The 27,484-nt window shown below is 47.6% G+C and overlaps 2 protein-coding genes across 5 annotated transcripts in view; both read right to left on the bottom strand.

The window, feature by feature from the left end:
* DPY19L3 (dpy-19 like C-mannosyltransferase 3) overlaps positions 1–2,244 on the bottom strand; it is a 37,150-nt gene extending 34,906 nt beyond the window's left edge. For 2 of the 3 annotated variants that reach the window (XM_069739318.1, XM_069739317.1), the window contains exon 1: positions 2,090–2,244. The gene's annotated coding sequence lies outside the window, so the exon portion shown is untranslated. The remainder of the gene's footprint in view (positions 1–2,089) is intronic. The other variant, XM_069739319.1, reaches the window with a different exon arrangement.
* Positions 2,245–4,082: 1,838 nt separating this feature from the next.
* The window catches only part of ZNF507 (zinc finger protein 507), a 29,971-nt gene continuing 6,569 nt past the window's right edge, over positions 4,083–27,484 (bottom strand). The window contains exons 2-7 of one of the 2 annotated variants that reach the window (XM_069739312.1): positions 24,341–24,372; positions 21,156–23,095; positions 20,631–20,766; positions 12,606–12,720; positions 10,694–10,828; positions 4,083–10,370 (exon numbers count right to left, since the gene is read on the bottom strand). In XM_069739312.1, coding sequence (XP_069595413.1) covers positions 10,043–10,370; positions 10,694–10,828; positions 12,606–12,720; positions 20,631–20,766; positions 21,156–23,090 — 2,649 coding nt within the window. In that variant the 5' untranslated portion in view covers positions 23,091–23,095; positions 24,341–24,372 and the 3' untranslated portion in view covers positions 4,083–10,042. The remainder of the gene's footprint in view (positions 10,371–10,693; positions 10,829–12,605; positions 12,721–20,630; positions 20,767–21,155; positions 23,096–24,340; positions 24,373–27,484) is intronic. The other variant, XM_069739313.1, reaches the window with a different exon arrangement.

Here is a 27,484-nt window from a genome sequence, read left to right as displayed (position 1 = left end):
ACACCCCACAGGACCCTCCGTATACAGAGAACACCTCACAAGACCCTCCGTATACTGGGAACACCTCACAAGACCCTCCGTATACAGGGAACACCCCACAAGACCCTCCGTATACAGAGAACACCTCACAAGACCCTCCGTATACAGGGAACACCCCACAAGACCCTCCGTATACAGAGAACACCTCACAAGACCCTCCGTATACAGGGAACACCTCACAAGACCCTCCGTATACAGGGAACACCCCACAAGACCCTCCGTATACAGAGAACACCCCACAAGACCCTCCGTATACAGGGAACACCCCACAGGACCCTCCGTATACAGAGAACACCTCACAAGACCCTCCGTATACTGGGAACACCCCACAAGACCCTCCGTATACAGGGAACACCCCACAAGACCCTCCGTATACAGGGAACACCCCACAAGACCCTCCGTATACAGGGAACACCCCACAGGACCCTCCGTATACAGAGAACACCTCACAAGACCCTCCGTATACTGGGAACACCTCACAAGACCCTCCGTATACAGGGAACACCCCACAAGACCCTCCGTATACAGAGAACACCTCACAAGACCCTCCGTATACAGAGAACACCCCACAAGACCCTCCGTATACTGGGAACACCTCACAAGACCCTCCGTATACAGGGAACACCCCACAAGACCCTCCGTATACAGGGAACACCCCACAAGACCCTCCGTATACAGGGAACACCCCACAGGACCCTCCGTATACAGAGAACACCTCACAAGACCCTCCGTATACAGGGAACACCCCACAGGACCCTCCGTATACAGGGAACACCTCACAAGACCCTCCGTATACAGGGAACACCCCACAAGACCCTCCGTATACAGAGAACACCTCACAAGACCCTCCGTATACAGGGAACACCTCACAAGACCCTCCGTATACAGGGAACACCCCACAAGACCCTCCGTATACAGAGAACACCCCACAAGACCCTCCGTATACAGGGAACACCCCACAGGACCCTCCGTATACAGAGAACACCTCACAAGACCCTCCGTATACTGGGAACACCCCACAAGACCCTCCGTATACAGGGAACACCCCACAAGACCCTCCGTATACAGGGAACACCCCACAAGACCCTCCGTATACAGGGAACACCCCACAGGACCCTCCGTATACAGAGAACACCTCACAAGACCCTCCGTATACTGGGAACACCTCACAAGACCCTCCGTATACAGGGAACACCCCACAAGACCCTCCGTATACAGAGAACACCTCACAAGACCCTCCGTATACAGAGAACACCCCACAAGACCCTCCGTATACTGGGAACACCTCACAAGACCCTCCGTATACAGGGAACACCCCACAAGACCCTCCGTATACAGGGAACACCCCACAAGACCCTCCGTATACAGGGAACACCCCACAGGACCCTCCGTATACAGAGAACACCCCACAAGACCCTCCGTATACAGAGAACACCCCACAAGACCCTCCGTATACAGGGAACACCCCACAAGACCCTCCGTATACAGAGAACACCCCACAAGACCCTCCGTATACAGGGAACACCCCACAAGACCCTCCGTATACAGAGAACACCCCACAAGACCCTCCGTATACAGAGAACACCCCACAAGACCCTCCGTATACAGGGAACACCCCACAAGACCCTCCGTATACCGAGAACACCTCACAAGACCCTCCGTATACAGAGAACACCCCACAAGACCCTCCGTATACAGAGAACACCCCACAAGACCCTCCGTATACAGAGAACACCCCACAGGACCCTCCGTATACAGAGAACACCTCACAAGACCCTCCGTATACAGAGAACACCCCACAAGACCCTCCGTATACAGAGAACACCCCACAGGACCCTCCGTATACAGAGAACACCTCACAAGACCCCCGTATACAGGGAACACCTCACAAGACCCTCCGTATACAGAGAACACCCCACAAGACCCCCGTATACCGCCTTCTTGTCACGCCTGGCCTCTGCACACACATTACATATATATATATTACTCGCACTATCATGCAGCCACCAACACTCTGGCCACACTGGTTTCCATTCCTGCCCGCACCCACCTGTGACACACAGCACCCCGTGGTATCCGGTGCAGGCACTTGGTCCCGAGGCCTCCGCCGCCTGAATCCCACCCGAGAAAAATGGGAGCTGATGTCGGCGGCGCAGTCTGGTTTCCCTGGCAACCCCGCTAGGCCTCATCACTGCTCCCCCCCCCTTCCCTCCAGCTGTCTTGGTTGTCTCGTTCCATTGGTTAACGCTTCAAAAATAGAATGGTGGGATCTCTGGGAGTTGTAGTTTACATTAGCGTTCTGAATATACAACGGGTGTGACGTAAGACTACAACTCCCAGAGGCCAGCGCGGCCCCAAAGCTTAAACCTGGGATAACCAATCAGATTTTTTCCTGCAGCAAGGTCGGTTGTACTGCATATTAACAGCGTTCCATAGTTCGGTTGGCGTACAACAGCTTGGGATGAAATCTGCCAGTGGAGAGAATGGAGCGATGGAGGGTCGGGGCCGGAGCTGGAGGAGGCTGGCTGCACATGGGGCGGATTTGGTTTTTTTCCCCCTTCAATCTCAGTAAGAGTTTAAATTATCCAGTTGGGTTTATTATAAAAAAAAAAAAAAAAGCACAATGCCAAAATAAGGTTTACTATATAGATTACAGGCGGCGCTGGTTACCAAACAAAAAGTAAGACTCGAGTTGCTTTTTCAGAAATCTATACACTTGTTGGAAAAAAAAGTTTTGATTAGTAAAAGTGGTTGACAGAAATATTTATCATTCTTGTGTGTGTAATACACATATTTATATATTATAATATTATATACACCCACTGCTCTAATAAAGGGAACACAAACTACACAATGTGACAAGGAGGCAGTCGCACTTCTGTGAAATGAACCTGTCCAGTTACACCGACTGTGAACAGGTAGAAATGATCGGCAATGAGCAAGACAGTCTCTATAAAGGAATGGTTCTGCCGGGGGGACCACAGACCATTTCTCAGTTCTGGTCACTTTTGCTTTTTAGCGTTGCTCTCACCCTAAAAGTACTGTACAGTGGCATGAGCTGGTGTCTACAACCTACAGAAGTGGCTCAGGTAGTGCAGCTCATCCAGGATGGCACATCAATGCGAGCTGTGGCGAGGTTTGCGGTGTCCGACAGCCCAGTACATCAGGAGACGTGGAGGAGTCCGTAGGAGGGCAACAACCCAGCAGCAGGACCTCCTACGTAGGGGAGGAAGAGAGTCAGAGCCCTGTAAAATGACCTTCAGCAGGCCACTAATGTCCATGTGTCTCCTGAAAATGTCAGAAACTGACTCCATGAAGGTGGTATGAGGGCCCGAAGTGCACTAGTGGGTGTTGTGCCTACAGCCCAACACCGTGCAGGGTGATTGGCATTTGCCAGAGTCGACATTGGCGCCCTGTGCTCTTCATGGATGAGAGCAGGTCCACACGGGGCACATGTGACAAAGTCTGGAGACGCCGTGGAGAGCGATCTGCTGCCTGCAACATCCTTCAGCATGACCGGTTTGGCAGTGGGTCAGTAATGGTGTGGGGTGGCATTTCTTTGGAGGCCGCACAGCCCTCCATGTGCTCTCCAGAGGTAGCCTGACTGTCATTAGGTACCGAGATGAGATCCTCAGACCCCTTGTGAGACCATATGCTGGTGCGGTTGGCCCTGGGTTCCTCCTAATGCAGGACAATGCCAGACCTCATGTGGCTGGAGTGTGTCAGCAGTTCCTGCAAGATGAAGGCATTGAAGCTATGGACTGGCCCGCCCGTTCCCCAGACCTGAATCCGATTGACCACATCTGGGACATCATGTCTCGCACCATCCACCAACACCACAGACTGACTGTGAGGAGATCCCTCAGGAGACCATCCGCTGCCTCAGAAGGTCTATGCGTTGTAGGAAGGTCATACAGGCACATAGAGGCCACACACACTACTGAGCATCATTTCTTTACCTTGAGGCATTTCCACTGGATTGTGCCTAGAATATATATTTCTCCCCCATTTTCTACCGTCTAGAATCACGAACACACGAAGGCTTTAATTAAAATGTGTTTATTACCAAAATACAATATGAAAGTCCATATGTGACAAACTTCTTTGTAAAGCAAAATAAATTATTCTAACATTTTACAGTATCTTCCGTTGTGGTTGAAATATTAAAGGTTTCTAACCTCCTTGCCCCGCGCAGACTCTGCCGCAGGTCGCGGGCGGACAGACGGTCTGGTGTCTTAAGGCAAAGCAGAGCGCCAACATTTCCAGATACAAGGTATGAAAAATAAAATAAAATCCAGGAGAAGCCGATACTCGGTCTAATGTCAGTTTACGGGAGCGGAGGACTTTGGCTTAGCAAAAAGGGGGAAAATAACGCGATGTAGTGTTACATGAATCTGCTGCAGAGGCGAAAGGATCGAGGAGCAGCGGAGCACCAATTATTGGGTGGGTACAATGAAAAACAAAGCCTGTCTGACGTACAACAAGTCCCAGCAGCAACTCCCCACTAGTGGAAACATTTTAGCTGAGAAGGGAGATAAGCGGCGCCTGTAAAACCTCAACAAAAAAAAGGTGACATGAGAGGGTTGGTAAGCCCCCTGCACAAATTAGATTGTCTGGTAAGGTGGAGCAGCGGCTTTTTGTTCCCAAAATAGCGCCCCCCCCCCATGTTCACAGGTAGTGGGTGGTATTGCGGCTCAGCCCTATTCACTTCATTGTATCCGAGCTGCAATACCGGACTCGACCTGTGAATGATGGTGGCACCATTTCTGGAAGATGTTTTTATAATTGCAGTCTATGGGAGGAGCATAAAAAGCCTTCTTCTTGGCATCATCACATCACGGCCTACATTCTATACAGAGGGGGGAGACCCATGATCACTACACAAGTGCTACACAATCCTCCGAAGACGGCGCCACCTGCAGGAAACTCACACGTAACGAGCAGAAGTAAGCGTCTATGGAGGTGACAACTGCGAGTCAGAAGGGGAAAGTGTCTTACTACACCGGCACCCTCACATAATAAAGGGTTGTATCCCACCTTCATTGATGGATACTGTAAATACAGGCCATTTTGCAATTTGTGGCTTATTAAAATTTTCATCCGATCTTGAGATACTAACACTTTTGTTTACGTCGCCTTGGAAACCGACCACCACAGCCAGACAGCATAAAATGCCCAGTTCTAACAAGATCTTTTTCTATCCAGCATCACTGGAGCGTGCCGTTACCTGCTAATCCCGGTCAGTTTCAATGCAGCGCATACAAGCTAGTCACAGACGGTGGTCGGTCTCCAAGGCAACAAACTGTACACACAAGGAAAAAGAGTTAATAGCTCTTGGCGTTTATGCAGAAGGTGAATGGGAATCTAAGATGTGATCTGACGGGACGCACGGCCAATTACTACAGTCCCACTTGCCACCGACTGGCGTATTCCTGGTGTGTGACGCCTCCGCCCCAAGAGCGAGAAAAGCAGAAATGTCAGACATTTTACTGAAGCAGGATGATGCTCGAGTACGGTAATAATGGCAGCAGAAAACACATCAGTCAGACGGCCATATATATCGGACTGGCCGTCGGCTCTCCCGACCCAAGAGTGACAGCTGCATAAAAAAAATATAAAGCAGTCACTCTCAGGGTTGGCCAGTCCGTGTACCGCGGTCAGATATATACGCCCATCTGACCGCGCCCTTACCCAATTATCTGTGCCAGTCAATCAGGGTCAGCCAGTCCGTGCACCGCGGTCAGATATATACGCCCATCTGACCGCGCCCTTACCCAATTATCTGTGCCAGTCACTCAGGGTCAGCCAGTCCGTGCACCGCAGTCCCATATATACGCCCGATTGCGCCCTTACCCAATTATCTGTGCCAGTCACTCAGGGTCAGCCAGTCCGTGCACCGCAGTCCCATATATACGCCCATCTGATTGCGCCCTTACCCAATTATCTGTGCCAGTCACTCAGGGTCAGCCAGTCCGTGCACCGCGGTCCCATATATACGCCCATCTGATTGCGCCCTTACCCAATTATCTGTGCCAGTCACTCAGGGTCAGCCAGTCCGTGCACCGTGGTCAGATATATACGCCCATTTGACCATGCCCTTACCCAATTATCTGTGCCAGTCACTCAGGGTCAGCCAGTCCGTGCACCGCGGTCCCATATATACGCCCATCTGATTGCGCCCTTACCCAATTATCTGTGCCAGTCACTCAGGGTCAGCCAGTCCGTGCACCGCGGTCCCATATATACGCCCATCTGACCGCGCCCTTACCCAATTATCTGTGCCAGTCACTCAGGGTCAGCCAGTCCGTGCACCGCGGTCCCATATATACGTCCATCTGACCGTGCCCTTACCCAAATATCTGTGCATCTGTCCTAAACCCGAATGCAACCGGAACCGCCGTCGCTTTCCTAAGGCAGACTGGAAAATGACAGCAGAGACCCGACCGATCGCCCGGGATAATCTCTGCACGGGACTCTCCTCCTCCCACCATACACACAATATCTAGCGCAGATTCATAGGACGTGCGTTAAAAGAAAACAACAAAGAAATAAACACTCAAATACTACATGTTCTACTCTATAATACATAGTATAAAAAAAGAAATGTGGTTATATCACAGGTCAGTTATGAAACCCTAATAATAAGAGTAAATGTCAAAAATGTGCAAAACTGTAATGATGGAGGAGAGACACATGGGACGTCTCATATAGGGGGGTCACCTAAATTATTTTTTTTAAGGGAGACCGCCACTAAGACTTTAGTATCTGACTCATTCACGTGAAATCACGTTGCAACCCCCCGATCATGCGTCATCTGCCATGGTGGTTCAATAGCAAACCTTTACCAGCGAGGCTGCCATGTAGTCCAAACTTCTGAAAATGTGAAAAAAAATGTTTTAATGTAAATAAGTTGGGCCCCCCATAGTTTTACTGACGCTCCATCGGCAAGGGGCACCACAGTCAGCTGATTGCATCTTAAAGGGGTTGCCCACGACCAGTCAATACGGAGCCCTACGTACATATTTATCGGACAGAGCGGAATATTAAAAATCATATGTATTTATTTTTTTATCTTTTTTTTTTTTCTTACACATCCCTAAATCCTAACCAAAAATACATCACAATGAATTACCTTGGAAATAGCACCAAAATGTGAAAACGCATCAGGATTCTCCACCGATGGCGACCTTGTGAAATGACATAAATACTTCATAATAAATACGTAAGAAAAAAAAAAAAAACGTCTGGCGCAACGCTAAAAAAATATAGGTATCTTAAAATGACTATACAAAAAAAAAAAGTGCTAGAAAAAAAAACAAACTGAATTACGCAGCGTCCGTCAATAAAATTAAAGAATCCCCCGACTGCGATTGGATAGTAAATTTACAAATCAGTACTAAGATAGTGATGACCTATCCTCAGGTTTGGAGGGGGCTCCGAAAAATGACGACACCCCCACTGCTCAGCAGCGCTGCAGAAAATGTGCAGAGCCGGAGGCAACAGCTCCACACGCTGGCTGCTTATGGGTACTGCAACAGTGTACTGCGCCGTGGCGTCTATCATCTGATCGCTTCCGACTCTCGGACCCCCTTCCTATATATTTTCAGACTAAGACATCAATATTTCAGTCCCGGACACCCCCTTCAATCCATTTTTCTGATTTTGCAATAGTGACCCCGGTATCCGCCGCATCGCTGCTCACTTTCCTCAGCCGTTTCTCAGGCTATAACACTGGCAAGTGACGGCTTATTGCCAGGAGCGGTATGGCGTCAGATCCAGGGGATTAATGACAATTTTTTTTTCAAACATTACAAAACTTCTCTAATTTCTGATTCGCTTCGAGACAGTCATAACCAAATAAAGCGTTGAAAACCCCTTTAAGAACCCGCAACCATTGGCTTTCCTCTTTCCTATCACCGTATGACCGGATTCAGATGCATTCAGGGTACGGGAAAAAAAAAACTCCGTACGCGTTCAGTTTAAGCAACATAATAAAGAAAAAAGCAAAACCGCGTCTTGTACAGTCTTGGCGAGCCGCTCGCACGTGTATATAGCTCTATGCGAAGAGCTCGCTGATTGGTGACACGTCTCCTCTGTGCCGCTTTCGGACAGTCTATAGAAATACCCGCGGTTTCCTACTGTTTTCTTACTACATAAAGGGAACCCCCAGCATTGGCCGAGCACCGCTGCAGACAACTCACAACTGATGGGTGTCTATCCCGCCGGCCTCATCTCTGTGCACGTGAATGCTGCCGCCAATAGATGGAAGAAAAGGAGAGGAGATCGGTGGTAGCCCCCGCCACAGGGACCGAAGAAGATAGGAAATGCTATTTATTTATTTATTTTAAGCCATGGGGCCAAGATAAAAAGGAAGGAGCATAAACCCTCCCTTTTATAGAAGCCACGATGAAATAAGAAAAATTACTAAAAATTTCCAAACTTAAAAAATTAAGATCTGGCAGCAGCCCGACTCATTTTCTTACACATGATGCTGGCTTAATTTTGGGGCTTTTTTTTGCCTCTCTATATAAAACATGAGGAAACAATACATAATGGATCCCTATGATAATAAACTATATATATGACTTCTAGCGATGGCTGCCGGAACATTACACATCTCCCTTGTGTGTCTGACCAGCAATATCTCCAGATAAGCTCCAGTTACACACCTTTTACTTTTCTTTGTCTTTTTTGTGATGCACAATATATAATTGACCGTGGAAAGTAAATATACATTGCACTCACTGATCGCACACGATCCAACTAGTAGCCGAACAAAAATTAATAATATAAATATATATAATTAGTGGGAAAAAAACTATATAAAAATCTAATTGTGGTCACCAGACTAAATAAGAAGCATTGACCAGACATCTGTTTAAAGGTCGCCTGCAACTTTGCTAACTTTGTGTAAAATCATGCAATTTTGCAAAAAAAAAAAAAAACTTTGTGGCGCAGACCGATAAGTCTGATCCTGCGGTCACATGTCCTTCCTCAACTTCAGGACTACACAATTTAAGGAGGGCACGAATCAAAAAGAAAGCAAGAAAATATTAATTAGAGACTATTGCAAAAGTGAGAATATATATATATATATATATATATATATATATATATATATATATATATATATATATATATATATATATATTTAGCAAAGGTGCACACGGCCTTTCTAATGGTGAAATCCAGAGTCTGAGCTCAGACCTCACTTCAGCTTCCATCACTGGAAATCTCCTGCGAAGCTTTTTTTGATCAAAATGTCCTCAACTCATTTTGAGCCTTTTCTTAAAGGCAATGTACCAGAGATCTCCAGTAATGGACAGCTCACGCTCCGCTAGTAGCAAAGAGGTTTAGTCGCTTTCTTAGTTTTGGAAATCTGCTCACCGACTCCTGGTGCGATTTTCTGATCTCCGGCTCACCCGACGATCCCTTGTCGCCAGATTTTCCCTTTCATTCTAATCATTAATACGTTCAACCTTGTAACGTGCACCCTCCCCCCCCTACCAAAAATCAATTGCTCCTCCGAAGACCTTTCATCCCATGAGGAGGCTTAACCCTAATGACATACTATACATGCATTCGTCTAAGTAACTCAGAACAGGAAAAAGAAACACGGCCATTTCCACGTCTCTCGTTTTGTTTTTCTAAACTCATTTTCTGCATTTGCTCTGAAATATAGAAAAAAAAGGTAAATTGGCTTTGAGGCAGAAGATCCTAATGGTTGCAGGGATTTCCCATCAAAATCCTAGTTAGTTTTTCTTTAAGGAAATTGATGTAAAATGAGCAGAACCCAGAAATGTCTCCATTGTCACCCAGAAAAGAATACGCTCTACAAGAAAGGGGAAAAAAAAAAAAAGTATCTGATGAAGTCTCTAATATACTCCAGGGCGACCCGTGGTACCTTCTAATCTATAGGACGTGGCCTTTTATTAAAATAAAAATAACTGATAGACTCCTTTAGGAAAGCGGTGTCCTGTGTAGAGATGTGGTGCGCCTCCATTCAGGATGAGCCATCGGATTTATTCAGGATAATGTTGATGATATCCCCCTCATGTGCTTTCATGTGCTCCATAAGAAGTTCTTTGCTCGTAGACTCGAAGCCACATATGCAGCAGCAGAAGAGCAGGACGCACAGTTCGGTCGCGGGTCGGAGTTGATTTTGCGGTTTTTCAGAGTTGCACGGGTTAGGATGAGGACTGTTCACCTTTGGGTTTTCGATGTAGGTTGCTTCGGGTGCTGGATGAGAACCAGTAATGATGCAATCGCTGTCCATTGTCACGCTCCCTTCGTTTAGTGGCGATATGTCCTTCGAGGGCTCGGACTGTACCCTGAAATCACAGTAGATCGTAAACGGGGAACTAAAAGGGCAAGTCAAGAACATCACAAATGTTAGAACGGGGCAAGGAGAAGTCCAACAAGTGCAAACCCAAATCCAGCACTCAATTTCTCTCCCCCAACTCAGAAGTCATCGTGTGTATGGACGGGGTGGTCGGGCCGATGGACACATGAAGGCGTACACGACCATCTTTTGGATAAGTAGGAGTATGCTAACTAGACTTTTTTTTTTATTGCTTGAAGCATTAAGAGAAGATTAATTTATTATTATTATTGGATACAAGATGAAAAGAATATATACATTTCCAGAACCTACCGACTGCTCTGAGACATCGCCTCATTGATTGCCTTATTCACTTGCTCGTAATTGTAGTTCTGGTCGCTGGCGTGCTTCCACATATGGGATTTTAAAGATGGAGGGTGACTGCAGACGTAGCCACAGAGTGAGCACCTGAAGGCAGGGCGAAGAAAAACAAACATTGTAAGGGTAAGGTCACACGGGGCGTTTTTGCTTTTTCTTTTTCTGCAGCATAAAAAGATCTTGGCAGGAAAGAAGCTGCATCACAAACGCAGGTTTAGGTGCATTTTTTTGTTGCGTATTTGGTACTTTTTTTTCTCCCTCTTTGTCCATGCTAATGTCCTTGAATTTTCAGCAGCAAAAACGCAGCAAATATTGATACCTGCGTTTTTGCAACACCCATTCAAGTCAATGGGTGAAAAATGCTGAAAGAACGCAGCAAAAGCGCTGAAAGAAGCTCTATGTCCAAAAAACGCAGCAAAGCCCAAAATACTGAAAACACAAAAAAAAACAGTGCGTGTGCTGAGATTTCCGAAATCTCATAGGTTTTGCTGGTACTGTAAAAAGCAGCTGAAAATTAGCATAAAAAACGCAGCAAAAACGCCCTGTGTGAACTTACCCTAAAGGATAAAATATAAAATCTCTACTTGCTTCATATGAATTCAGCCTGGAGCATTTGGTATGAATGGGGCGGCCGACGTTGCCTTCGACCCCGCTTGGCTTCTGTTCCGACGGTGTTGGTCTTTCATAGAACACGGTAGCATAATAATAATGCTATTCTTTCCCTGAGGAAGCCGCCATAGTCGCGGCGATACGCGTGGGTTCGCACCCCACATCCCCTCCTCCCTCTCTCGTCTCTCTCCCCTTTATTCAGCTCGTCTTGGGGTCCTGATTCATTGCATGTCAGCGGCTCCTTTTAGGCACAGGTATATGATGCTCTATTCAGGCATGTATAAGACCACTATGTTGATTGCCTTGTGCATCTGCACTAGTGTGGCATTAGCTTTTTCTCAGTAGCCATTAAGGCATTGATTGTTGTATGTCTGTTATTATCATTTGTTCCTTGGTTTTGATTTTCCTTAGGACCATATGGTACTGTGATATCAGCGGGTTTATATATAGGCATGCACTGTATTTTTGATAGTGGGGATATGAGAGCACTTTACAGAGACTATTAGTATTTTATAGAGACTATTTGTATTACATGTATTGCTATACGGCTAAATTATAGGCCATCACGTATATATCTCTCTCTATTTTTGGGAGGGGAAGGGGATGTGGTTAGTCATTCTCCCTATATTAGGAAATGTCTGTTGTGCACGTTTGTTTTGTGCATTTGCATTTTTAAATGTTTTTAGTCTTGTGTTTTTTTTGTGTGATGTATTTTGATTATTATTGTTATATTTCTTCAATAAAAACTTTGTACTTTTTGGGAATTGTTTGAGGTGCTCCCGGTTTTGTGGACATGATCTTTTCTTTCCTTGGTTACCACGGTAGCATAATAAACTACACGTTTGTGTCCAACAAAAAAGACGGACAATGCCGGAAAGACTCCCAAATCGATCCGGAGTGTGAACAGAGCCTCAGAGGATTTTGGAGGCTGCAGGAAGACGCATGCAATTCTCTTGTTCTTTATTTAGTGTTGCTGTTCCTGCGATTCCTTTCATTAACACGTTTACAGCGTCATGTTGGGATTTTATCCTCCTCTCAAAGTCGACGACTACATAACTACGTAAAGTAATAGTCAAGTCGTTCTAGAATAAAACATGGAAAAGATGGCAGGGATGGGCGAAAGGGGAAAAACTCCAGCTTAGCCGTGTGATAACTCATCACCGTCTGTGTCATTGGGGTTTCCCAGAGAGACGAGGGCAATTCATCACAGTGGAAGAAGCAGCAAATTGCGCGTCGCGGCCTACGTAAATCCACCTACCTGTACGGTTTATCGGAGCTGTGAATTTTCCTGTGATTTCGCACGCCGACGTACGTAGAGCTGGTGTAGCTGCACACGTCACATCGATACAACTTGGAGATACTTGATTTGGAATCTTAGATAAAAAATTTTTAAAAAAAAAGAAAGTCATAAAAATAAAATAACACAATGATAATTCGAAGGCAAGCCCGCGTTCTCACAGTGGAAAGAGTTTAGGTGGAAAACAATTATTACAAAGAAATAATACTTCCCCGGCCGGCTTTTATGAGGGAGATAAACAAGTCGGTAGTTTGCGGCGATGCTAATGGAAAAGGTTTATTACACTAGAAACATCTAGGAATGTTTTAATGTATCTGGAAACAGAGGAGGGAAAAATGCGCAAGTGAATTATGGCGGCCTGTTCTTAGATTAGTTGTAGGAGCGGCGCAGATAGAATAGGAACTGCTGTGTGGAACGTATTATTGATTATTGTGACCGACATTGCACGCCGGTCACACTGTAGGGTCGCACTTTACACAGCAGACAACTCGCCCTTGCATATGCATGCTCTACTTAGTTGCACGTGCATGTGTTGTTTTTTTTTGTTTGTTTTTTTAAATCGAGACTGCAGAGCAAGCAGCTGCCCCTCTTCACAGCTGCTTAGGTCCCATGGAAATAGAAGCATCTGGCTTTGCATCCATTCTAGAAAAGTAAATAGCGTTCCTGTCTGTAATGTAATGTAATGTAATATAGTATAATATAATATATATACACATTTGGACACACCTTTTCATTTAAAGATTTTTCTGTATTTTCATGACTATGAAAATTGTACATTCTCACTGAAGCCATCAAAACTATGACTTAACACATGTGGAATTATATACTTAACAAAAAAGTGTCATGAAAATGCAGAAAAATCTGTAAATGAGAAAATGCATGTATTCGAGCCAAAAATGTTTTTGCAATTGTCATTACATTTTCACCGTTTGCCTTCTACAGCCTCTGTGTTGCACTGGCTAATGCTGCTGGCTGCAGAATGAGCTAACTGAAATTTCATCAATGAACTGTCTTTTTTTTTTGTTATTACTGTAGAGGTTGTAATTCCTATCTGGTTTTTTTTTGCTCCTTTCAACAGATTTACGACCATAGATCCGCTGGAACTTGACTGTGCCGGACAACAAAAGAGCCTGTAAACCAGGGGTGTCAAACTGCATTCCTCGAGGGCCTCAAACCTTGCGTGTTTTCAAGATTTCCTTAGCATTGCACAAGGTGCTGGAATCATTCTCTGCAGGTGATTAAATTATCACCTGTGCAATGCAAGGAAATCCTGAAAACATGACCTGTGTGCAGCCCTCGAGGAATGCAGTTTGACACCCCTGCTGTAAACGATACTAAATTTTAATGCAATGCAATTGGAAAAATTATTTTCTAACCCCAAATATATATTTTTTAATGCTTAAATGCATTTAATTGTCTCCAAAAGTAGAAAAGGAGATTTTTGTGTACTCACCGTAAAATCTCTTTCTCTTAGCCTCTAATCGGGGGACAAAGGACCATGGGTGTTATGCTGCTGTCCACTAGGAGGCGACACTATGCATAATCTGAAAAAGATTAACCGTGGCTCCTCCTCTGCAGTATACACCCCTGGACGGCGTCAGCCTTCTCCAGTTTTGTGCAAAAGCAGGAGGAACGTAACATGAATAACATAACCATGCCTATAAGAAAACAACTATGTACGAGCTCAAGCAAACAATACGAGAACTCAACAGTAACAACGGCCCAGAAAGGGCAACAGGGTGGGAGCTGTGTCCCCCAATTAGAGGCTAAGAGAAAGAGATTTTACGGTGAGTACACAAAAATCTCCTTTACTCTGTCACCTCATTGGGGGACACAGGACCATGAGACGTCCCAAAGCAGTCCCTGGGTGTGAAGCAATGGACGAATATTGTGCAGACAGGCCCCTACACTTGGGGCACCGCCGCCTGCAGAACACATCTACCCAGGCTCGCGTCCGCTGAGGACTGGGTATGAACCCTGTAGTGTTTTGTAAACGTGTGTAGGCTAGTCCAAGTGGCCGCCTTACACACTTGTTGTGCCGAAATACCGGCTGGATGAAGAGAATTCTTAAGGCGGTAGGCCTCTTGTATGGTGGATTTGATCCACCTGGCAAGGGTAGCTTTGGAAGCTGGCAGACTCTTGTGGCCTCCTTCCTGAAGAATGAAAAGAGAATCAGACCTCCGGAAGGACGCAGTCCTAGACACATATATACGCAATGCCCTGACAAGGTCAAGCGTATGCAGGGCCTTCTCCACTCTATGAACCGGGACCGGACAAAGGGATGGCAGTGAAATTTCCTCATTGAGGTGGAAGTGGGACACAACCTTCGGAAGGATGGGACCGTACGGAGAACTACCTTATCCTGGTGAAAAGCCAGGAAGGGCCGTCTGCAGGAGAGTGCTGTCAGTTCAGACACCCTGCGTAGCGAGGTGATTGCCACCAGGAAAACCACCTTCTGGGCCGGAAGGCGGAGCGAGACCTCCTTAAGAGGTTCGAAGGGTGGTTCCTGCAATACTGTCAGGACCAAGTTGAGGTCCCACGTTTCTAGTGGTCGTCTGTAGGGGGGAACCAATCGGGAGACCCCTGAAGAAAAGTCCTTACTTGCGGCTTGATAGCAATGCGCCTTTGAAAAAGCACTGAGAGGGCTGACACCTGGCTCTTAAGCGAGCCCAGGGACAGCCTTGCCTCCAGACCCAATTGGAGAAAATCAAGTACTTTGGGTAAGGAATAAGGGAGTGGAGTCTGGCCACGAGATTCGCACTAGGTAAAGAAAGCTTTCCAGGTACGGTATGATCTTGGCAGAGGCTGGCTTCCGTGCCCTGATCATGGTTCCAATGACGTCCGGCGAGAGCCCTGCCTGGGTTAGATTCCAGGTCTCAAGGGCCACGCCGTCAAATGGAGAGCCCCGGAGTCCTGGTGGTAGAATGGGCCTTGTGATAGAAGATCGGGGCGGTCGGGGAGACGCCAGGGGGCATCTACTGTAAGTTGTACGATGTCGGCATACCATGTACGTCTGGGCCAGTCCGGTGCGATTAGGATGATTGGAACTCCCTCTTGCTAGATCTTCCTCACCACCCTAGATATCAGAAGGAGAGGTGGAAAAATGTACAAAAGCTGGAACTGGGTCCAGTCCTGAACCAGAGCGTCTGCTCCGAGCGACTGCGGATCGTGTGTTCTGGCCATGAAGTTGGAGACCTTGGCATTAAAATGGGATGCCATTAGGTCCACATCCGGGGTCCCCCAGCGATGGCAAATCTGGCAAAAAATTTCGGGATGGAGAGACCACTCTCCCGAGTCTATTCCTTGTCAGCTGAGGAAGTCTGCTTCCCAGCTGTCTCCAACTGGAATGTGGACCGCCGAGAGATCCGACCCCGTGTCCTCTGCCAAGTGGAGGATATGTGACACTTCTCGCATCACCTGGGTACTGCGGGTCCCCCCTTGGTGATTCACATATGTCACAGCCGTGGCATTGTCCGACTGTATTCTGATGTGAGAGGCTGCCAGTAAGTGATGAAAGGCCCTCAATGCCAGGAGGATGGCACGAATTTCCAGATGTTGATGGGCATGGACGCTTCCACTGGGGACCACTTGCCCTGTGGTGTAGGTGCACTGCACCCCAACCCGTCAGGCTCGCATCGGTGGTCAGAACCTTCCATTGACCTGTGAGAAAGGATTTCCCTTTTGCTAGCGAGGTTGGCTTGAGCCACCAGTGCAGGGACCTCTTGGTTGACGACGTTAGCCGGAACACCCTGTCGAAAGAGAAAGGGTTTTTGTCCCAGGACTTGAGGATGGCTAGTTGGAGAGGCCTGAGGCGAAACTGGGCAAATGGGACGGCTTCTATTGCTGCCCTATCCTGCCGAGGACTCATGGCAAACAGGAGAGATCGAGGGGGTTTGCGGAGGAAGGTGTGAACTCCTAGGCGAAGAGCCAGTGCCTTGTCCTTGGGTAGGAGCACTAGACCCCTGGAGGTGTTGAATAGCATTCCCAGGAAGGTCAGAGACTGACTCGGGGTTGTTAATGACTTTTGTAAGTTGACTAACCAGCCCATGCGACTCAGTGTCGATTGTAATTGAGACGCTGAGCTCGCAGTCCTTGAAGGTGGGAGCCTTGATGAGTAGATCGTCCAAGTATGGAACAACTACTATGCCTCTGGAGTGCAGGACGTCCATGGTGGCTGCCACGACTTTGGTAAACACTCTGGGAGCAGTGGCGAGTCCGAACGGGAGAGCCATGAACTGGTAGTGGTCCTGGTCGATTGCGAACCTGAGAAACCTCTGATGGGCAGGTGCAATCGGTATATGCAGGTATGCATCTTGTATGTCTATGGAGGCGAGATATTCTTCCTTCTCCATGGACGCAATGATGGACCGAAGAGACTCCATGCGGAAGTGACGGACTCGAACATATTTGTTGAGTTGTTTTAGGTCCAATATGGGCCGCACACTGTCTCCTTTCTTGGGGACTACGAATAGATTGGAGTAGAACCGTCGGAAGCGCTCGGCCGTGGGGACCGGTACAATGACTCCTGCTTGAAAAAGGGAGGAGACCGCTTGTCGGAAGGCACGAGCCTTGGCCTGTGGTTTTGGGGGGACAGAAAGAAAGAATCGGTCCGGTGGGTTGGAGGTGAACTCTATCTTGTATCCGGAATACACTTGTTCCCTGACCCACCTGTCTTCTGTAATAGGCAGCCAGACTTGATGAAAGAGCAAAAGGCGGCCGCCTACGGGTGTGGTGTCTTCCGGAGTCCGTGAGTCATGATGAGGAGAAAGTCTGAGATTTTCCTCCTCTGGGCTAAGACTGGGCTGCTTTTGACTGCCAGGTCTTGTCCGACCTTTGCATCGACCGTGAGTGGTCCCTGCGTGGGGAACGGTTACGATTTTGTGCTGGATGCGAGACAGACCAGCACGAAGAATTCCGAAAGGATCGGAATAGAGTTTGGTTACGCTTCTTGTAACTGCATTTAGATTTCAGTTGGGGAAGAGAGGTACTCTTACCCCCGGTGGCGTTGGATATCATCGTGTCGCCCACTGAGGTAGGGGAGGTGCGTGAGGGACTTCTTTGAGGCTGCGTCCACTTTCCATTCCCGCAGACAGAGGATACGCTGAATTGTGATGGCGTTTGATGCTATCCCCGCTACACCCCTTGCTGAATCCAGAGCTGCATGAAGCATGTAATCTGCTACGACTGCTATTTGAACCACTTGGTCCGACAGCACAGGAGCGGATGCTTGGAGGCCAGCTTGTAAATTTCTGGCCCAGGCCAGAATGGCCTTGGCAGCCCAAACTGAAGCGAACGCAGGAGCCAGGGATGCCCCTGCAGCCTCGAAAATTGAACCAGCCATGCGTTCTACCTGCCGGTCTGCTGTATCCCTGAGGGTTGAGCTATCTGGCAGTGAAAGGAGGGTCTGTGCTGCTAGTCTAGAGACTGGGGGGTCCACTTCGGGTGGGTCTGTCCATTCCTTGGTATCCTTCTGTGGGTAGGTCCTTCGAAGGAAATCTTGTGTTCTGGGGCCTCTGGTGGCGGATCAGAAATGTCCAGCACCCGATGGATGGAAGAGATTAAGTCCTCAACTAGCGATGTATTGCTAGGAGGGATTGGGATCATGGACCCCTCAGTTTCCTTGTCTGAGTCGGAGTCACAGATGCCTTCCGAATCCTGTGTATCACTGAGGCGTCCCCTGCTGGGTGAGCTGGGGCGGAGGCCTTCTCTGGTCGGGGATTGCGGAGATCTGTATTGTCTGCCCCTGGAAGGGGACGGTCTAGATGACCTGGAACTACGGTGTCTCTCCCTAGAAGGGGATGACCGTGTGCTATGGGATAATGCAGATGGATTTGACCTATGGGTCCCCTTGCGTCCTGACCTAGAAGTGGATGTGCCAAGGTCGTCCTGTCCCTGAGTCAAGCTCTCCCTTTGCTGGGTAGCGGTCATAGCCGAGGCATGACTCTGCAGAGTCTGAAGCAATGTGGAGGTTAGGTTATCTATAGACTGCGTCATAGATTGCGACATCTGAGTGACCCATTCCGGCGTGGCATTAGACACAAGCATTGGCAGGGGCCTCTTGGGGCTCTGACAGTAGTCTGAGTGCAGTCCTGGCAGTGCGGGTACGTGCTGCCGCTGGGGAGAGCGGTCCCACAGACTGTGCAGAATGCATAATAGCAGTCCTGCCTGGTTCTCTTGGACCTTGAGCCCGGCATAGTGCACAGAGTGCAAAAGGGCTGGCTATGCAGAGCACCTTACAGGGGTAGCTATGCAGAGGAACCTATAGGGGAGCCTTATAGGGAATATGGATTCACAGCCGAGTAAAACAACCCAGCTGTGATCTTACCCCACCAGTTTGCTCCTAGGTCCAGCGCCAAAGAACTACAGTCCTGTGCCCCCCAGAGACTGGCTGGCCTAGTCCTGGTCTTGCTGACCAGGAGATGCAGGGTTAATCCTTGCTGCAGTAGAAATGGCAGCCGAGGAGAAGAGGCAGGGGGAGAAGGGGTCGGAGAGCTGAGGAAAAAGGCGGCAAAGCTTTGTAAAAACGCGCCCTTTCTGTCTCGATCCGCCCCCTCTGTGACACTGTAGAGTCATATTTGTCATCCGGGGGGGCGGGCTGGGGGGCAGGCTGGGGGGCGGAGAGGAGGCGGCAACTTCAGCTAGGCCGAAGCTGTGACCTAAAATTAGATGCCTGATGCCCAGAAAGGCTCCAGGCCGTCGTGGAAGTCTGAGAGGGGGTCGGATCTGAACCGGACCCCCCCGGATTTAAAGGCAGGATAGCGGTGGGGCCATAAGCGGAAGGGGGGCCCTGTGAGGGGTCCCCCTGAGGCAGTATAGAGCTGGTGCTGCCGCAGATACAGGGGCGAAGGGAGCCCTGTGTCTCTATTGTGCCATGCCTGCCTGCACTCCCCCCCGGCCCCGACAGGAGCCCGCAGCTGGGCGGGGGTCCCTGGATGCAGGCGCAGTGTGCTGGCCCATTGCTGGGAGCTGCAGAGTGCTGCCTGTACAGGCCCTACCTGAGGCGTCTCAACCTAATGCCCCCCAGAGGGATTAGGGAGGGTGCTGCTATGACCTTCAGGGGGCTTCATCCTCGCCCTCAACCCAGAAACCAAAAAGAATTGGGGAAGGAGGGGTGTTCTCGACTTCGAACCAGCACACGAGGGACTGTGGAAGGAGCGACATAGGGAATAGCCATCTCGACTTCAACCGGGCACCCCGTAATAGGGGGCCGAGGAAGGAGCCATGCCGGGAGTCTCAAAGGAGACCCACTTTTCTTCATCTGTAATCTGTCGGAAAAAAAATGGAGTAAAAAATCTTAGGTGTGCCTCCTATGCAACACTAAGCAAAAACTGGAGAAGGCTGACGCCATCCAGGGGTGTATACTGCAGAGGAGCAGCCATGGTTAATCTTTTTCAGATTATGCATAGTGTCGCCTCCTAGTGGACAGCAGCATAACACCCATGGTCCTGTGTCCCCCAATGAGGCGACAGAGTATACCCTTATACTACCATTCAAGCTTTTGCCTATAATTCTTTAGAAGGCCATTTCTCAATAATGTGTTAAGAGAGCATTACCCGCCTGCTAATGACGCCTTTATTAGAGACCACGGCGTCAACATCACTCATCCCTGCACTTCGCCGGTATCACACCCATTATAGGGGGTAAATCTTGACGGGGTTCCCTTTAATGACCCACCCGGAGACATTAGTACTAGTGATGAGCGAGTGTACTCGTTGCTTGGTTGTCCTCCGAGTATTTGTAACTGCTCGGAGATGTAGTTTTCGTTGCCGCAGCTGGATGATTTACGGCTGATAGACAGCTTGAATACATGTGGGGATTCCCTAGCAACCAAGCAACCCCCACATGTACTCAGGCTGGCTAGCAGCCGTAAATCATGCAGCCGAGGCAACGAAAACTAAATCTCCGAGCAGTCACAAACACTCGGAGATCAAAACCCGAGCAACGAGTACACTCGCTCATCACTAATCAGTACAGAAAAATGCTTACCTTCTTCTTTATCTTCTTTATCTTCAGGAGATGACTTTTCTTCCACCTCTTCAGTGAAGACATGTGTCTCCTCGCTTGTTGTAGACGCTGTGTCACGAGCGCCACGATGTCCCCGTTCATGAGTCCTTAACTGGCTCTGCAAAAAATCGTGGAGGATCAGGTAAAGTTGGAAACCCACAGACAGGTGGCCCCATTATTCCCGTCCCTATAACAGGAGCAGTTTTCTTGCACTTTTGTACGCAGAAACACAATGTAAATTAAAAGACTTTAGAGATATTTTTTTTTTTTTTTGCGTTTTTGATCTCAATGTGGTAACAAAGCTGACACAGCGTGTGTTAATGTTTTAGCAAACACGGTGCCAGGAAGTCTGAATGTCGGCATGCTCACCCAGCAGCGGCTACAATGACTGACAGTGTCAGCTGCAATGGTGCTGGAGCTGTCAATCAAAGCCAAGACACTTGTAGGGGGCCTATAAAAGCCGTTCTTATCCAACAAACATCAGTGAAAAAAACAATTTCCTCCTACCTTGTAATAGAAGGATTCGCTGCAGTGTTTGCAATCGTACTTAATGGTTTTGCAGTGGTTGATCATGTGGTTCTCCAGGTCGCTGCTGTTTTCTGCGATGTGCTCACAGATGGGGCACTGGTAAGGCTGTCTCTGGCGATGGACACGCAAGTGCTGCTTTATGTAGCCTTTGTTATCGCTGGTGTAATGACACAGGCGACATCGGTAGGGCCGATCGGAATCGGGTATAAATTCCACCAGGTTGGTGCCGGAGCCGAGGTCACTGTTGCATTCGCTCTGCGCGTTGTCCTGCAGCTCTTTCAGGATGTCGTCGTCGGTGGCGTTCTGATCCGTCCTCTCTCTCAGCTTCTCGATCACTTTAAGTAAGGACATGCTGATGCCGCCCACTTTCGTGGGAGCTTCTGACAGTTCAATTTTCTCTTTTTCCTCCTTTTGAACATTAGGCTCTTTTTCGGGACCTTTTGAAGACCCCACCGTGGAGCAAGAGACGAAGGTGACGTCGTCATCTTCTTGACCAGTGTCTGGATCGATCGTACTGGAATTACGGATGAGCCGGACACTGGTTTTGGGACATTCGGCCACTCGGATAGGCATGGTAACCAACGCTTCTGCCGCCAAAGAGTGAAGTCTTAAGCACTCGGAGTTTGTCCTTCTGCGTACGGGAGGACAATTCCCATCAGACCCTTCAAATCCTATGATAATTTCTTCACTCTCCACTACATTTTTATCGGCATGGTACACTTCCATAGCGCCTGCCAGCTGTGACTCGTGAGGGGACACCTTCTTCTTCTTCTTAACATCCACTTCCGTACTGATCAGAAAGGGTTTCTGCGGAGAGGACTCTTCGGCTCCGGGCAAACGCTCCACGATTACATTCATGTGGCCATTTGTACTTTGGCTACAGCTGATAATTTTCTGTGCTGAGGACAGAAGACTCTCTCGGATGAGGCTATCCTGCACTTTTTCGGGTAAGGTGTCGTCGACGATGACTACTTCCGTCATTGGGGTTGGGTCACTAGTTGGGCTTAAAACCTCAGTCCTTTTGAGTTGTACATCCATGGGCGCCAAGCTATGTTCCTGCACGGTGGCGTCACATCCAGATACCTGCACCTGCTGCTTGACGTAAAGATTTTCCGAGAGCACCGATTCGCTTCCCTGCGGTGTGTGAGCAACGGTGGAATCTGGTAATCCAGCTGACTCGTTCTCTTCTTCAAAAATCGGGTACGAGAAGTCGACCTCCCCCGCGTGTTTCCAGGCGTGCGTTTTTAACATTCGCTGTTGACCGCAGGTATATCTGCAGATGAGGCACCGGTACAGACCGTACGCTTCGTAGGCGTACCATTTCTTTCTCGCCGGCTCGGCGCCGTCTGCACGCGGGGAGCCCTGCTTCTCCTCTTGGGGTTGGTTTTTACTTTGCGAGGGAGCGGTGACGTCGTTTTCACAGTGCGTCTTAATGTGCGTTTCGAGTTCGGCGTGGGTTTTAAAAGTCAAGTGGCACTCGGAGCACATCAGGATGATTTCGTTATGCTGTCCGTGATTTTTCACGTGGATCGTAAGGATCTCAAATGAAGGGGAGATAAATTTGCAAAGACTGCACTGGTAGAACATCACCTTTTTATTGTTCGGTGCGGGACTATTGGTGGCCTGGGTGTGGGGATTTTCCTCCTTTATCTTTTTGGGGCTGGGGTTTTCCACTTTCGGCTCCTTGGATGGAGTAACGTCAACCACGTCATCTGGGTACGAGCGCTTATTTCCTTCTGAACTGTTGCTCAATCCTTGGCTTTTCACCATTGCTGTCAGTTTCTGGATCACATTAATCAAGGGCTCATTGCTTTTCTGCTTCACCGCTGACATTTGCATCAGAGTGACTTTCGCATCAGGAAGCAGCAGAGGTCTACCGTCTTTATTTCCACCACCGCTTTCCTTCTCTTCCATCACACCTGTAAACACAAAAGGAAATTGTTTAGTTTTGTGTAGGCCCCGAATGGCCAATTAGGAATAATAAATAGCCATTGTATAAATTAGGTTTTTATGTTACATTTTTAAAACATTTTGGAATTTTTTTCCTCTGTATCACAATCTACTGTATACAGAGGTGTTATCAGACATTGTACAGGAGGAGGAGGTGAGCTGTGACATCACCTATTGTGAATGGTGGATCCTGTGTTATCTACTGTATATAGAGGTGTTATCAGTCATTGTACAGGAGGAGGTGAGCTGTAACCACCTATTGTGAATGGTGGATCCTGTGTTATCTACTGTATATAGAGCTGTTATCAGTCATTATACAGGAGGAGGAGGTGAGCTGTGACATCACCTATTGTGAATGGTGGATCCTGTGTTATCTACTGTATACAGAGGTGTTATCAGACATTGTACAGGAGGAGGAGGTGAGCTGTGACATCACCTATTGTGAATGGTGGGTCCTGTGTTATCTACTGTATATAGAGGTGTTATCAGTCATTGTACAGGAGGAGGTGAGCTGTAACCACCTATTGTGAATGGTGGATCCTGTGTTATCTACTGTATATAGAGGTGTTATCAGTCATTGTACAGGAGGAGGTGAGCTGTGACATCACCTATTGTGAATGGTGGATCCTGTGTTATCTACTGTATATAGAGGTGTTATCAGTCATTGTACAGGAAGAGGAGGTGAGCTGTGACATCACCTATTGTGAATGGTGGATCCTGTGTTATCTACTGTATATACAGGTGTTATCAGTCATTGTACAGGAGGAGGAGGTGAGCTGTGATATCTACTGTGAATGGTGGATCCTGTGTTATCTACTGTATATAGAGGTGTTATCAGTCATTGTACAGGAGGAGGTGAGCTGTAACCACCTATTGTGAATGGTGGATCCTGTGTTATCTACTGTATATAGAGGTGTTATCAGTCATTGTACAGGAGGAGGTGAGCTGTGACATCACCTATTGTGAATGGTGGATCCTGTGTTATCTACTGTATATAGAGGTGTTATCAGTCATTGTACAGGAGGAGGAGGTGAGCTGTGACATCACCTATTGTGAATGGTGGATCCTGTGTTATCTACTGTATAGGTTTCAGTCCTTAGGATCCTTCCTTTGAAGGTAAGGAACCTGCTAAAAAGTCTTAAAAAAAAAAAAAAAGTCCCAGTGGCCAATGTGAAATTTCATTTACCAGTAAATTAATGCACGAAGTTACTCACCACCTAAATGATTGAGCAAACAACACTGGAAACTAGAGGAAAAAAAAAAAAAAAAGGAGTATTGTCAGCTAAGGTCATGGATAATCTGTCAGAAAAATCTTTCAAGCACGTGGTAAAGGAATTTGGCTGCGGGCCATCACATCACATGGCAATCAAAGGCATAGTAAACTTATAAAGGGCAACAACTTTTTATATGTGACCCTCACCTGCACGGCAATGTCTGAAGGGCAGGAGAACAAACACTCCAGGACTGGAGCGCTACGTGATAAGGGATCAGACAAGACATGGAGGAATTCACCACGTATACCTCGATGTATGTCAGTGTATGGACATGCTGCAGCACATGTCCACATTAAAAATAAACACTGCACGGTGTACGTCTACAGCAGGACCCCTGTGTGTGGCAGACGTGCATGGATGGATCGGACCCCCAGGGCCGCTCAGCTCATAGATCGGGGGTCCCATTATTGTTGGGATACAGACATGGATCGCCGTGGATGTATTATATTGTGGGTGGATTTTGTGGACCTGTGATCTCGGCATGACATCGCTATATTAATCCATCATGGTAACTCTGGCCAGTAGATCGCTTTTACATGGCACAGGTGATAACTACATCTCCAGCGATACAATGCAGCAGAAAGCAGAGAAAGAGGGCGAGAAATACTTATTTCATGCACGTTCAACTAATATACAAAGTGTATGGAAAAAAAAAATGTGGATCCTGAATTGTGCCACAGGGAAAACAAAACAAAGAAAATCTGAAAGAAAGAACTTGCTTATGGGAAGGCCTCGGATTAGACTTAGCCTTGAATGACCCTGTGCACCAAGGATGTGTATTCGGGGGACTATGACAGGAGGTCAGGATTTGCACAGGTCAATAAAGCAAGGTTTTCTCGAAGGATGTAAAAGTGATCTTAAAAAAAAAAAAAAAAAGGAAGTGCACACTAAGAAAAAAGAAAGGAGAAAGTGAGCCGGGATGAGATCACTTCCCTCTTTCCTCGCTGTAATATCACCACAGCAGTAACCACTGACAATACTGTGGTATGTGAGGGCTCCGGGGAGGGGGCGCGGTCAGGGCGCTGCCGCCGCTTATCTCCTACTCTGGAATGCTAATTCCTTAAAAGGCTGCGCCGCTGCTCCCTGGTGACGACAACGCTGCCGCTGCTCCCTGGTAACGACAACGCTGCCGCTGCTCCCTGGTGACGACAAAACTGCCGCCACTCTCTGGTGACACCAATGCCGCCGCTCTCTGGAGACAACGCCGCTCTCCGGTGCCGCTGCGGCCATTGTAGCCTGCGCTCATGCGACAAGCACAATAGTGAGCGACGGCAAAACGTTTCCTGTGCAAACAACCTAGAGCTCTCCGGCTGCTGCCAAACTACTACTCCCATCTCTCACACACACTTTTTTTTTCCCTCCCGTGTTTGTAAATGATTAAGAAAAAAAAAAAAAAAGAAAAAGAAACATGTTTGGCTTTGGAGCATTTTTTCCCAGTGACCTCACTGGAATTTTCTAAAGTCGTTTCATGTGTTTTTTTTTTCTTCTTTTTTTTTTTTAAGTCCTAGTGAGAACCCTATGGATAAAAACTCCAAAAATTCTGCCACGCCCCAAAGTAACCCCTAAAACTATCACACAGAATCAGTGCGTGTTAGATTTTACTATAGCTTCTGAAGTTTGTTTTTTTTCTTTTATTTAAAGCGGTGTGTTTGAATCCAGCCTTAAAGGGGTTGTGCACTACTAGATATACCCTAATATTTGGGTCTGGGGACCCGTTGCACACCTAGGCAGCTTTATTGGCGATTTCTGGCTTTTACATTTTGATGGCCTATACTTAATGGGTTAACCTGGCTACATTCCGTTCTGCATTGGTAGGTGAGCGGGACTGGTGACATCACATCTACAGATGTGATGTCATCGATGTGGAAGTGAGTGGAAACGCATTACTCTTTTAAACTGCCCCTGGTGCGACAGCGGGAGCCACCCGGTGCGACAGCGGGAGCCACCCGGTGCGACAGTCAGGTTCTGTCCATTTTCACATGACGGCTGTACCCTCTTACTGGTTTTGAAAGTCTCGTGCCATTCACATATCTATCCCCGCATTGCCAGTGGCTCTCACGTAAATAAAACGTGGACCCCAATAATGGAAAAAGTGGTAAGAGAAGTAGCTTCAAATCCCCCCACCCCAAAAAAATATTAATTTTGTATGCAGCCAGGTCATCCATCGGATTAAATCATATACCAGCTGATGTCATCAAGGGCGTCTAACAGTTAATACCTCGTGATCTACAAGGCCACAAATATGCATTTTAACTAGTAGCTCAAAAGGCAAGAAAAGATCTATTTACCTGCCCCTAATACAATCAGGTGACCTACTAAAAATTCCAGGAGAGTTCAGCCGTTTACTCTCCGGGCCCCGGAGCTGAACTCCCGAGGAGACGGTTTCTGAAGCCATGTTTGTGGATTCCACTTAGGATGCACGTCCAGTGTCATTTGTGAGAATAAGGCCTTGTTACTGTTTTTAAGGCACATTATGTCTGCTTGGCTATTAACATAATTTTTTTTTTTTTTTGCAGGGATAAGAATAAAATATGGATTGCTGGGGGTCTGACTATTTTCAGGCAATAAAATCCATAAGAAGTCTCGGGATCTCCTCTTAGATATGGGGGTCATGAAGCCAGGAGTGCGGGTACAACACGGACACGTGGGTAGCATCATTACAGAAGCTGTCAAGTCTCCAAGTCTATACAGCTGCTCAAAAGCATCTACACTTTGTTTCCGAAGAAATCGCAGGAACTAAAAAAGCAGGAGTGGGAGGACGGAGGCTATTTTCAGCCCTCGCAAGCTCTTGGCGTACTTACATGGCTGCAGATTCCATGCATTCTGCCGCAGCCGGGATATCAAATATCAGGTTAGAGCGACAGCTCTGCTTTGGCTCAATACAACACAAAGGGGAACATTCTTATTAAAAAATCTGCACAATGCAAGTCACGGGAACATATCTGTCATGGATTTTTTTGTAAAACCTAAATGTGTTATTATCGGATTTTACCTTCATAACTGTAAATGGTGATGAACCAGCACACACCGAGCGCACACACCGAGCGCGAGGCAGATCTCCAAGCAGATTTTTCCCACCAACTG

This window comes from Ranitomeya imitator, chromosome 9 (assembly GCF_032444005.1).
Source record: "Ranitomeya imitator isolate aRanImi1 chromosome 9, aRanImi1.pri, whole genome shotgun sequence".
NCBI classification, from domain to species: domain Eukaryota; kingdom Metazoa; phylum Chordata; class Amphibia; order Anura; family Dendrobatidae; genus Ranitomeya; species Ranitomeya imitator.
Note: the sequence above shows the minus strand (reverse complement) of the source record. Positions and strands in the feature narration are given on the sequence as shown.